The sequence below is a fragment of the Desmodus rotundus genome, chromosome 7, assembly GCF_022682495.2.
Source record: "Desmodus rotundus isolate HL8 chromosome 7, HLdesRot8A.1, whole genome shotgun sequence".
Lineage (NCBI taxonomy): Eukaryota > Metazoa > Chordata > Mammalia > Chiroptera > Phyllostomidae > Desmodus > Desmodus rotundus.
In genome coordinates this window covers 50050483-50063224 of record NC_071393.1, presented here as the reverse complement: position 1 = coordinate 50063224, position 12742 = coordinate 50050483, and the positions used below count along the sequence as shown (strand labels likewise).

Genomic DNA, 12742 nt, shown 5'->3' with positions numbered 1-12742 from the left:
GGACGCGCGTGTCAGCAGCAGGCGTTGTGAGAGAAGCGAGGGAACCTGGACGGAGCCCTGTGTTGTAACAGGGCTCGTTGCTGTCGGAGCGCGAGAGTCTGCTCCCACCTAGGAAAAAGCGGTACGGACCACTGCGGGAGTTGGCGCTCGCGACTGAGCCGCTGTTGGGCTAGGCGTTTGTAGCTGGGCTACGGGAGTGCAGTCCAAGGCTCCCAGGTGGGACCCAGAACCGGGAGAATATTTCAAAAACGCCCCAGTCACCTGAATCACGCAAAGAAAATCAGCTCTCCGGCATTCCACTTGGCGGGAGCCACTGTCCTCTCTGGTGCATAATGGATCGGTCCGTAAAAGTAAATATGTAAACGAAACACAGCACCACAGAGCCCCTTACACTCTTCTTATTAAATAGTTTGTGTTTTAAAAGAACTCAGATGGAGAGAGATAAATAGATATGACCTGGGACGTGATTAGACAAGTAAAGGAGTCACTAAAATTTCATGGGAGAGGGGGGAAAAAACTAAGGTTTGCAGTTGAATGCTTTGTTTCCTAATTCCAGGCAATGATTTGGGGGGTATTTTCAGGTTGTTTTTCTTGGTTTCAGGATTTTTTAAAAAGCCTCTGATGTATAATCTTGAAGAGTAGTTGAAGAGAGAACTAGAAAGTCAACCCAAAGCAACCCTACACTTGGAAAGCTGAGTCAGGCCTGCCATGGCACTGGCCAGGTTCTGAACTTGATCTTGATGTGACTTGACCAGCATCTCACCTGGTTTCTTAGATCCTCAAGCACTTATTCTATTTAAGCCCTTTCCTTCCCAGATATTGAGGGAGAATGTTCTGCTTTTATACCTTAAGTTGACTGGAACACGGAGAACCCCCAAACATTATGAAGTGGCATTTCAAAGGAGGGATGCTCCTTCCTTTTCCAGGGCTGCAGAGGTGAGCTCAGGCTCACCATGAGCTTTCCTTTTACACTGTGTGGTCACAGCTGACATAAATGGAGAAATGAGGAAGTTAGAAAAATGAAAGGTAGCAACTGAGGATTTCCCCCTTGTCAGATTTAAGATCTCTCTGTAGTAGGAAAATGCATGTGTTTTCAAGTTAACAATGAACTGCCTGGGCATTTTCCAACCCCCTATTACTTGCTAGAATGATGGCTGGAGGGAAAAAAGAAAAAGAAAAAAGAAGGTGAGGCCTGCAGTCTCCGCTGTCCAAAGTTCAGTGAACCAAGCTCCAGTTGGGAGCCAAAAACAGAGAAACAAGTGGAACCATTATGGCCTCAAACTTAACTATCTGTAAGGGGGGGGGAGGAACAATATTTAAGGTAATCCATTATTAAATGTTATTTGGATACATCAAATAGGATCATCAGTAGACAATAAAATTTGCATAAATGGCTATACTTTAAGAAAACCTTGAATTTCCTCAAATGGATTCTATTTCTAAGTAGGAATCTTGTAAGTTGTTTCACTTTATTACATTCTTACTCTGGTGAGTTTCTATTGGTGCTAATGATTCTTCCTACTGGGGACAATATTATTTCTAAATTTCAGCATAACTTGATCACATATTTAACCTGATAGCCTACCAATAATCACCTTTTGCACAGAATTATCTTGAAGTAACTAAACAATATCTTAACTTCATTTAGTTGCAAAACATTTTACTACAATTCAAATAAACAATTAAAAATTAATTTTGAAAATATTTTTTACAAATGTAGTAAACGTCTAGTAACTTAAGCATTTTTATGTTTTCAACAAGTTTTTCTTCTTGACATATCACATTAAAATACATTATAGCTAAATGTTCTACAATATTACTTCTAAATCAACAGACAACCAATTGATCTTGAGGAAGGGTTAATTAATTTGGGCTACAGGTCTACTTTGGTCAGCATGGAAAGGCATTTGTATTGATTGAATAAGTTTTTTTGAAAAGAAACTTAATGAGTATTTTTGTGGAATTGAGATCAATTTTTTTGGTACCAAAACAACGAAGTAAATTTTTGTCACTCCAGGAATACTTTCGTGCTATAGCTCATTCATTTCTGTTAGACTCCTGAAGAAAAGTAATGTTTTTTATATTTCACTGAAATCAGTTGGTTATCTAGCCTGCAGAAGTTAAGAACTTTAATAGGATTTTGTTTGTTTAATCCCTACTCCCATAATAATTCCCACCAGTTTATTCTATGAGGGGATTACAAAGAGACAATGTAAATTAAATTTCATCCCTGATTTAAACACCGTATTAGCCATCAAGTAAAAACCAGACTGAGATGCCTTCTACACGGGAACACTTCTAAGTCGTGTCGTTTCTACTAAATGGAACTGGTGAGACTTTCTTCTTCCTCTTCTATGTTTAGGTGTCTTCTCATTTTATCAATTTAAAACATGTTTCAAGCCTGGAACAAGGTGAAAGTAACATTTGAAGTTTCTTCCTCGGCCCTATACTTACTCCCCAAACATTTTTTCTTTTTTTCTAAAAGCGTTTGCTCCGCGGCGTTGTCAGAGGGCCTCGTGAGCTTTGCACTTGGTGTGTTGCAAGTTTTTCCTTTCCTCGCCCTCCCACCTCCTCCGGAGACCCCTCCCCCACTTCGGGCGAAATTCCTAAATAAAGCGAGCGGGGTGGACCGGGCTAGCGGTCAGCATCCCCACCCCGGCCCTGGGCTGCAGGAGCTTCCGAGGTGAAGAAACTGAGAAACACGGGGAGAGAGAGTGGGGAGGGGTCGCGGGAAGGCGCCAGCGCTCCCCCGGTACCACCGCTGTTTCCCTCCCGGCCCCCGGGTTGGCGCCCGGCCCCGGGCGTCCCGGCGGTTGTGTGTCTGGGTTTCCGAGCGCAGGATTACGCAGCGGGAGCAGCCGCCGCCACGCGGGCGTTGGGGCCGCCGGAGCCGTACCGAGGTGCCTGGCCGCCTTTGTTGACTTTTAGGTCTTGGGCTCAACAGATTTATTCGCCAGGAGGGGAAATGCCCAAACAATGAAGAACTAACTGCTCTTGTCACCTCGAGATGCTCGTGGTCCAGCGCCGCCCCCACCCCGTCCCCCCGGCCACCGGCCGCCTGGCCCCCAACCCGCGCGAGCGGAGCGCGCGGGGCCAGCTCCCGGCGCCCGGAGGCGGCAGAGCGCGCGGAAGATGCCCACGGGGGGTGTGACTGTCCAGAAAACCGCGGCAGAGGCCCACGAGGCGAGACCTGCTCCCCGCGACTCACCATTCCAGCTTCTCAGGCGGGTCCCCAAAATGGCTTCAGACCGTAAGCCCGAGGCTTCTCGCCCCCGCAAACCCAGAACAAGTTTTTGCAGAGTAAGAGAGGGAGAGCGAGAACTAAGGCCCAGTTAAGCCTGGTGGGTGAGGGCAACACGTGAGATTGCTAATGCCTTAGAGAGGGAAGGGGACGTGGCAGAAGGGGAACGCGCCCAAGACAACTCGGAGTCAGTGCGGCCGGGTAAAGCCTAGGCCCAAGCTCACGCCTTGTAATGCAGGAGGAATTCGAATTTGCCAACGTTTGATTACCTGCTATCTAAATATAAGTAACTGTTGGGATTGAAAGCCTTTTCCGTTTTGGAACTTTAATATCCTTCCCAGGCCTCCAAATCAGGTTTTGAAATTACTAGACCAGTAATTTCCCTCTCCTCATTAGCTTAAGTGAGAGCTGTGGTTTGAGATTTCTGGATTTTCCTCAAGTGCTACGTGGCACCCCTTCTCTCATCTGGGGAGGCAATTACGCGATAATTAAGGGACTCACACAGCTCTTTTTATCTTGTCCTCACTGTGGAGTGCGGCGATCAAAGTAAAGGCTGCCCAAGTTCAAGCCCTGGTGAGGATGGAGTTCACACACAAGGGCTCAGGCAGGCCAGCCTCTGCCTGGGCTGTGTTGTTATTGTTGGTGTCAATCCTAACAAGACTTACAAAGAAATAGGTGGACTGGAAAGTGAGCCTACTATCAAAGGAGATTAATGATTTTGTGATCTCAAGCAACTGTAGGAGTGTAAAGTTGCATTTAAAAGCTTCTTAGAAGGCAAACAAATCATCAGACTTACGTTCTCTGGAACGGTATTTTTAGAAACAGTATTTTTAAAATATCTTCACACAACACAAAATAGCAGCTAGGGAAATGTTCTGATGGTACAAAGCTTCCCCGGCAGGAGTGGATTAACTGCCCTCCTCTGTCCCGTCCAAAGCTACCATGATGGTTAAGTTTTGTTTCTCTTTTAATGCAAAGAGGGTTCAGGATTCTCTGTTGCAGACAACTTAATTTTAACAGCCACATCTAATATTTTAGTCTCACTTAAATACTTCTCAGATAAAGAAAAATTATATATTGGGAAAGAGAGAAAAGGAGTTAAATTAAGAGTATTAAATTTCATTACAGAAAGGCTAAAAAAGAAACATAGAAGGCTTAAATCCATGTCAAAAATTGAAGTAAACATTATTGGGAATAAAGAACCATAAAAATCTCAATTATTGGGATATTAAGTCAACTTATCTATCCACTTTTATTGAATTTCTTTAACCTTTTTACTACATATAATAAACAAACAATTTTGTTTTATTTTCCTTTTTGTCATTTATATTCAGTGCCAGGCATTGAAAAATATCATATTCAGAATATCTATTTTGGATTTAATTAAGGAAAATAACAAAAATCCTTTTTTTGTTAACATTTGATTTATTTAAAGTCCTTAACTGCAAATGATCAAGAACATACTCCACACCTTAAAATTTATTATTTTCGTTATTTAAATCAAAATATCTTAATTACAATCACATTGATAAAATTAACATTTTTAATTTGTACTTTTAACCATCATTTAAAGCAATTTCAACTGTAAAGAAAAAAAGAATAAACCATGCAATAAATTAACATTGAGAAAGCGAAGAGGAAGAATAATGAAACCCGTCTGGCTACACTAACACCATGTCCAACTGTGAAAAGTGCATTAACACTGAATGAACAAGCACACGATGACAATAATTAAAATGACCACAATCAGTTGGATTTTGGAATCTTGGACCAAATTTTGAAATACGGCTCCCTATAACATCTCTCCTCCATCATTGTACTCTTCCTTTTTTTTTCTGGAGAAAAAATAATTTTTAAGTGGTATAGATACACAGACACTAATTTTATACATGTTTATGTGACCTCAGAATGACATGACCATGGCACTCTGCAAAGCAAGGAGCAGAGTTACTGAGAAAGGCAATTCTTGAGGAATTGATTCCCAGGGCTCTCTGTGGGTGGAGAGGACAAGGAGGGGGTGTCTTTGTAACTTTTGGGTCAGGCAACTCTTGAAAATGTAGCATGTATAACCATCTACCTATTACCTCTATGTGTTATGTGAATACATGGAGGATGTCTACATATTTGAGCATGTGCATAAACGTCAGTATGTAATATCTATGCATTTTTAAGACATCTGCTATCTGAGTGTATTAGAATGTAAGCTGAAAACAAATGGCTCTGATGTTTATAATGTTTATGTTTTGCTGCATAATAGCAGTACTGTCCTTCAATATTTTTAACAGCCCCTAGTGTCTAATGTTTCTTTAGCCTTTCAGTTCCTGTAAACCTGTGTGGGGGGGAGGGGGGTCAGGTGAGGAGGGGGGAAAAAAGTACAAATACTTTACAAGCTTGACCATACTTCTTTTTTTTTTAAATAAAACCTGCAAAAACTGGAATGTGTCTGGAGGGGAAAGAGGAAAGAAAGGGAGAGGGATAAGGAAGAAGGAGGATTTTATATATACACTTGTGTATCATTAAACTTTGCAGGGAAAAATTCTGTTGGTTTGGGGTTGGTTTTTTTTTTTCCTAATAATATACACAAGGTATTTCAATAACAAGAAAGTAACAGTCCTTTGCACGGGGAAAAAGATTGCTGCACACACACACAAAATAAAAATAGTTGGGATTTTGTTATGCTGTTGTTGGCTTGGTGTGTGTGGTTTTATTTGCAGTTGGTTTTTTCCTTCTCTCCTGCTACAAGCATGGTCACGACAAACAAACCCCTAGTCTAGAAGAGCTAGGAAGTGTTTAGGACAGGTCTGGAATACACACCTTGGTAGTAGGCCGGCTCCAGGGCTGAGGGCTCGATGGGGCTCCTGGTGGCCACCGAGGCGCTGCCCAGTGGCAGGCTGGCGGGCAATGCGGCGCTGTAGGGTGAGTACTGAAGCGCCTGCTCGTATGCCTTGAAGTCCAGCTTGTGCTGCTGATCCGAGGACATGAGGTTGTTGATGGAGAAGGGGTGGTTGAAGGAGTAATGGGGGTCCCCTTTCAGGTGTAGCTGGGACTCGTGTGGTGCCAGACCATGCACTGGGTGCGAGGGGGGCACAGATACCAGCGCCCCAGGCCCCGAGCTGATTGGGGGCGCAGCTGAAGAGGCTGGAGTCTTCAACTCCGAGGCGCCCCCTGTCGCCGTCGCCCCGCTGTGGTCCAGAGTCTGGGGGCTGGCGGCAGGCCCCGGGGCCGCTGCGCCCTCTAGCTGGCCGGCCTTACCGTGCACGCCCCGATGAAGGGGTGAGTCGCCGCTGCCATTGGCAGCGGCAGAGGGGTCCTTCCGGCTCTCAGGGCCGCCCTTTGCACCACCACTGGCCCCGCTCCCACCCCCGGCCCCTGGCTGCTTCTCGCACTTGAAGCGCTTCTGGCGGCGCAAGTAACAGCCGTTTTCGAACATGTTGCCAGAGTCCGGGTGCAGCGTCCAGTAGGAACCCTTGCCCGGCTTGTCCGGGGAGCGAGCCACTTTGACGAAGCAGTCGTTGAAGGAGAGCGAGTGGCGGATGGAGTTCTGCCAACGCTGCTGGTTCTGCCGGTAATAGGGAAAGAGGTCCATGATCCACTGGTAGATCTCGCTCAGCGTCAGCATCTTGCTCGGGGCCTGCTGGATGGCCATAGTGATGAGCGAGATGTAAGAGTAGGGGGGCTTGGCATGCGGGTAGCTGCGCTTGAAAGTCTTGGCGTCACCACTGCTCCCAGCCCGGCTGCGGCCTAGATTAGACGGCGCGTATGCCATGGGGCTCATGCAGGGGTTCATGGCCGCAGCGTAGGGGCCCAGGCCGTTCATAGAGGCCGCAGGCTGCGCGCCCATGGCGCCCATGCCTCCAGGGCTCAGCGTCGTCCCCATGGCTGTCACTCCCGCCGCTGTCATGCTGTTCATGGCGCCCGCAGAGCCCCCAGGCATGCCTGCCACAGTGCCGGGGCTCAGGCCGGCGCCCAGGCCCGGGTTTGCGTATGACATGTTGAATGAGGCTGGGGTCATGTTGCCACTCGTGGTCATGGTGTTCATGGTCATGTAGGTGTTCATGGAATTCATGGAGCTCAAGCCCGAGTTCATGTTGCTGACCGGGACCGAGGTGTAGGCCTGGAGTGGAGAAAGCGAGTGAAGAGGCCCCAAGGGCAGGGTTAGCAGTGAGCGAACCCCAAGACAGAGGAGAGCAGTTGTGCAAAGCACAGTACCCCCTACCCAGGGCAACCCGTCAGGCAACCTCCCCAGACCCAGCAAAGAGACGTCCTGCACTGCAGGGAAGAGCCCGGCACGGCAGGCAGGAAAGACAAGCGCTCACAGAAAATGCTCTCCCAGGAAGACGTGTAACCGCCTTACAATGCCAGACGCAGGGGCCAGCTTCTAGGGTCCCTCCTCCCTGCCTCCACCCCAGACCGCTCTGCAAACTAAGTGCCCCTTTGGTTAAAATAAGTTAAAACTCCGAAAACGGAATTAATCTCTGACCCTCTGGTAATTCACACAACCTTAACGGTAATTTTGGCCGCTCAGCCGCTGGGACGGGCAACAGGGCACAACTCTGCACCCATCTCACCTAAACCTGCCAGGCTAGCTGACCACGATCTGCAAACTCAGATCTCCTGGGTGGATATTAATGAAACTCTCTCTCACATAATAAAGCATTCATGGCCATATGACCACCCAATTCCCAACAACCGGCTTTACTGTCTTAGCAGTGTTTGATAAATGGTGCTTTTTTTGTCATTATATTTAAAAGTAGCATTTTCCATCTACCTGCAGCAACTGTAACATTAAGATGGCTAGAAACTCAGAGGTTAAATAAGTTTTGGCAAAAAATTAAAAATAGACCTACAAGAGGAGAAGGGGCAGGAAGGGTTGCATAATAATATCCATGTACTACATGCATTTAACTTTAACATGACTTTACATGTACAACTCTTTACGCAAAAACTTCCACTAATCGAATTACGTATTTCTAGGCCCCTAACGTTTGAAAATTTTGTGACACGATTTGTGGAAATAATCATGCATTCCCTCCCCCCCCACATACGGATATGTTGCTGCTGATCGTTTCAAACCCTGGCTAATAGTCTCAAATACTTTAAAATTCCAAAGTCTACTTATTTTCTACTTCCCAATTCTGAGCTTTAAACCTGTAAGGAAGTTCTTTTTCCATAGAGGGCTTAACTGACTAGTGGGTGAAGATGACTTCATCTGAATTAAACCTTGGGAAGAGTTTTGAATTCCTTTTAAAATCATCAGTAGGAGAAAAGCCTCATCAATAGCAATTTTGGAATGCACTAGATACGTTAAAAAACATAGGGGCTATAAATATAAAGGCTTTTTCTCTAATAATTAAAAAAATAATGATGTCCTTGAATTTATTTTTATCAGAAAATACGACTTTATTTTAAAACAAAAGGTGAGAAGATTTAACTAGGCATACACTCTGCTATGGTATGCAAATGACCTCGAGGTAAATTTGTGAAGATATAAATTTACAAATCTAAATAAATTACCATGAAGATATTTCCCGATTCCACATTTTTCCGTCCAAGTCTTAAACTATTTTTCTTTTTAAACTATTTTTCTTTTTTTTTCTTTTGCACTCCCCAAGATTGTCCAAGGCAGTTTCAGTAAGCATTTTCAATAATGGTAAACTTTTGGGGGGTAATCGCCAGCTGTTTCCAGAGGAATTTATTGGTGGTGGTCCTGCCAGTACCTGATTTTCCTCTCAATCCCTTTGTGCACATTGTAAAATAAACTACACGAACGTGCAACCGCGGGGACAATGAGGAGAAACAGGTTCTCCACTCGCTGTGCCGGAGGAAAAGTCAGCTCGCACCAGCGCCACCCAGCGGCTCTAGCGAAGAACGAGAATGTGCACACCTCCCCAAACAGGGCTTTTGAAGAAGTTTTATAAAATTTCGGAGTCGGTTCCTTATTAAGGTGTTCAACTCAGCGGCGACGCTTTTTCATCAGAAGACACCTGCGAATTTACCCGGGGGGGCAAGAGGTCGCCCTAGCAGGCAATCTCTGGCTTTCTCAGGTGGCTTCCAACTCGTGCCAGCGCCCGCCCGACATCGCACGGCACCTCGGGCCCAGCTCGGGCTCCGGCTCTGGGAAGGAAGAGGCCAGTGCTTCCCGGAGCGCGTGCTTTCAAAGCCCCGAATATCCCGAAACCCTCTCACCCGCTCTGAGCGCGGAGCGCGGGGTCCCGGCCTCCCTCGCGGAGCTCCGGCTCCGGCTCCGAGGCCCGGCCAAGGCCAGGCCCGGGCCACGCCAGGTGGGCGGGCAGCGGCGGCACGGAGAAGGCGACCCTAGCCCGCCGAGCGGCCGACCAGCCCGGCGTCCGCCTCGCCCGGCCTCCCCCCGCCCCGCACGGGCCCCCGGGGCATCCCGCCTGCCGCCCGTCTCTCACCTCCTGTGTGTCCGCGTAGTAGCTGTTCCAGTCGCTGCTCTCATGCCCTTCCATCTTCACAGTTCCTAACATCCTGGAGCCACCCTGCCCGATGCAACCGTACAGCCCTGTGCACAGCGACGGGCGGCCGCGCGGCGCGGGGCGGGGGGCAGGGAGACGAGCGGCCGCAGTCACCCGAGCGCCCGCGCCGGCCCTACGCCACCCGAGCGAGGAGGAAGCCAGGCGCTGCGGGGCGCGGCGTGCGCGGTGGTGGCGGCGGCGCGGCGGGCGGGGGCAGGAGGCGGCCGCGGAGCGCGGCGCCCGGGAGCGCCTCCGCGGGAAGTGAGCGGGCGGCCTCTGTGAGACGGGTGCAGTTGAGCTGATGTGGATCTTACGTCGCTCGAGTGCCCACCTCCTCGTCCTCTCCCCATTTGTCCGCCGCACAAAGACGCTCGCACCTACAAAGCCTGAGGTGCACCTGCGAGGCGGCCGCCCGCCAGTGCAGCCGCCGCGCCTCCCGCCCAGCGGCGGCGCCGCAGCGCGCGCCCCCTGCGCCCCCTCCCGCCGCGCCCCCTCCCCCAAACCCGGCCCTCACTTTGTTTGCAAAGCAGCGTAATTGGTTTAAGCCCGGAGGCTGGGGGAAGAGGGAAGTGGGGTGGGGGTGGGGTGTAACCCCCTTTGGAAGAGGAAAAAAGAAAACTGGGCGGGGCGGGCGAGCTGGCGAGGATCCGCGACGAGACCCGCTCCGCCGGGGAAGGGCTGGGGGCGGTGCCGTTGGGGCCCCGGCTCGCGGGGCCGTGCTGGCTAAATGGCCCAGGGTCTCTCCCCAGGGGGACCTGCCGCCTTTTGGATGCCCGGGCAGCACCTCGTCCCGTGCCCCTCCTGCTCCTCTGCCCGTTTCCCGCCCCCACCCTCCCGATTCCGGATCAACTCCGGGCGACGGGAGAATACAGACACCCACCTCCCGCCCCTCCGGACATCAGGCGTGGAAAAGGAGAAAGCCCCACTTTTGCCCCTTCACTAGAAACTCGGCCATCTGAGTCAGCCGAGCAGAATGACGTTGGGCCGCTCCCGGCCCTGGCTAGCAGAGCGGAGACGCTGCCACGAAACCCGTACCTGCGGCTAAGAGCAGGTGAGTCACCGCACCGTTTTATACCTTTATGACATAACTTTTTTTTTTTTTCCCGCCTCGGTCCGCTCTACTCCCCTTGCCGTCTGTAGCAATCATAAAGAGGAAGAAGCTGAGAACAGATGTCTCTGTGATAGGGCAGGCGGGCCCGCGTCGGCCGTCCTCCCTCGGCCCAGCCCCTCCTCCCCCCACCCCCCTCGCGCGGCCGCGCGGAATGAGCTGGAGGCGGCTGTCCGGCTTCTGATAGGGAAAGGTCAGGGGGAGGGGACAGCTCCCTAAGTTAGCGCGTTGGCTGGGGGAGCCTGGGCGCTGGTACCGGCATGCAATTACTCTGCCAGACAGGTGTCAAAGCGCAGTCAGCAGTGGTCTCCGGCGCCGTCTGGCCCTAGCTCCGGCTTGGAGGGGCCGGGCTCGGGCGCTAGGTGCGGGCTTAGTTCCTGTCGGTCCCGGACATCGACGGGAAGCTCTCTCCCAAGCAAAGCCTCTCGGCCCCTGTGAAGCTCTGGGTAGTGGACTGCCCACGAGTCCTGAGGAGAACCAACCAGAGTGACTGGGTGATAGGCACTGAGTTGCTGATAGGTTGCGTGAGTGTGTTTCTGACAGTGTGTGTGTTTTTCGTGTGACCATGTGTGTTTCTGAGTGTTGTGCCCTCCGTAGAATCACTAGGTTCCTGTAAGTAGCAGTAAAATAAAATCTTTATTAAGTGACTAAAAATCCACAAAATATTCTTGTTTGGCAAAGGTTTTAAAATGGTATTAGTGTCATTTTGAGAAATGTGTTTTAACTTGTCTTCCAAACAGGTACCTTCCCCATTCCCCCCTACCCCCTTTGTTCTTTTAAATCTTTCTTCCTGGAAATCTGGAAACAGAATCAGGTTAAACCCTTGAAGCAAACAAATCTCTTAAATCAGCAGGGGAGCAGAAGAGGGTGAAGATGCGCAGTTAAGGAAATTAAAAAAAGATAAAAGCATTGGACTACAATTCATTTTTTTTAACTTTAAAAAGGGGGGAGGCATCACATTGTAAGGCAGGGAGTGAGAGTGAAATTAAATCCACCCGGAAACCCCACGAGCAGGAGCCCTCTCTAAAGGCAGCCTTCCCCTGTGATTGCAAGTCCGCCCCATTTGTGCAAATGGATCTGCCAGTGTGTGGGTCTGCACATGTTTCCCACCAACTGCTGGACCTTAGCTGAATTTGTAAAGAACGCGGATGCTTAGCTTCCTCTGACTGATCCCGGGGCGGCGGGGGCGGGCGTTTTCAGTGCTAATGAGCTTCCTTGTTCATTCCGCCTTGATACTCCAACGCCCTTTGCCTCTCCAACAACCTCGATCACGACTAGGGTATTTTTCAATGGGTAGTGACAACTTAGTAAAGCTTTTATGGTGCATGAGAAGCTGGTGCTTTAAGGGGGAGAAAAAAAACTAATGTCACCTTAAAGGGGTTCAGTGAACGGAATCAGGTATTTTTCCTCTTACCCATTTTCCAATACTACTAGGCCTCATCTCAAAAAAAAAAAAAAAAAAAAAAAAAGAAGAAGTCAGCTTAAGAAAAAAAAATCCCTCGGTTCATAGCGGGGGATTTTGAAACTTAGTCAAAGCTAAGTTTCTCCAGAGCTTCCTCAAAGCCCAAGACCGTAACCAGTGAACTCAGCCAGCTTTAGAGCCGGGATCCAGCTTGGCGGTTCCGAGGTCCGCGGTCGCAGAAATTACAGGGGTCACAGCGCCTCCTGTCGTGCGGAGGGAACGCTGACTGCGTCCGCCCGCTAGTGAGCTGCGCCCGGGGAGATTGCGAACTCGCGTCCTCCCTGCGCCAGATATGTTGGTTCGCACAGCGGAATGACTCCCCAAGGCCTAGGAGGAGAGGTGGCCATTCGGTTAGCTCCCAGGCTGTCTCCATCTCAGTGGCGGCATTCCAAGATACCTAACAAATTTAGGAGGTGAAGTGTACCCAGATGTCAGCCAGTCATTTCCTCGAGGTT

General features: G+C 49.3%; 1 protein-coding gene across 4 annotated transcripts in view; it reads right to left on the bottom strand.

Annotated features, from left to right (window-relative positions):
• The window catches only part of FOXA1 (forkhead box A1), a 57389-nt gene extending 46124 nt beyond the window's left edge, over positions 1–11265 (bottom strand). For 2 of the 4 annotated variants that reach the window (XM_053927695.2, XM_053927696.2), the window contains exons 1-2: positions 9658–11265; positions 6056–7355 (exon numbers count right to left, since the gene is read on the bottom strand). In XM_053927695.2, the coding sequence (XP_053783670.1) occupies positions 6056–7355; positions 9658–9729 (1372 nt within the window). In that variant the 5' untranslated portion in view covers positions 9730–11265. Of the gene's footprint in view, positions 1–3203; positions 7356–9657 lie in introns of those variants that run through there. The other 2 variants (XM_053927698.2, XM_053927697.2) reach the window with 2 other exon arrangements.
• Positions 11266–12742: the final 1477 nt, after the last annotated feature.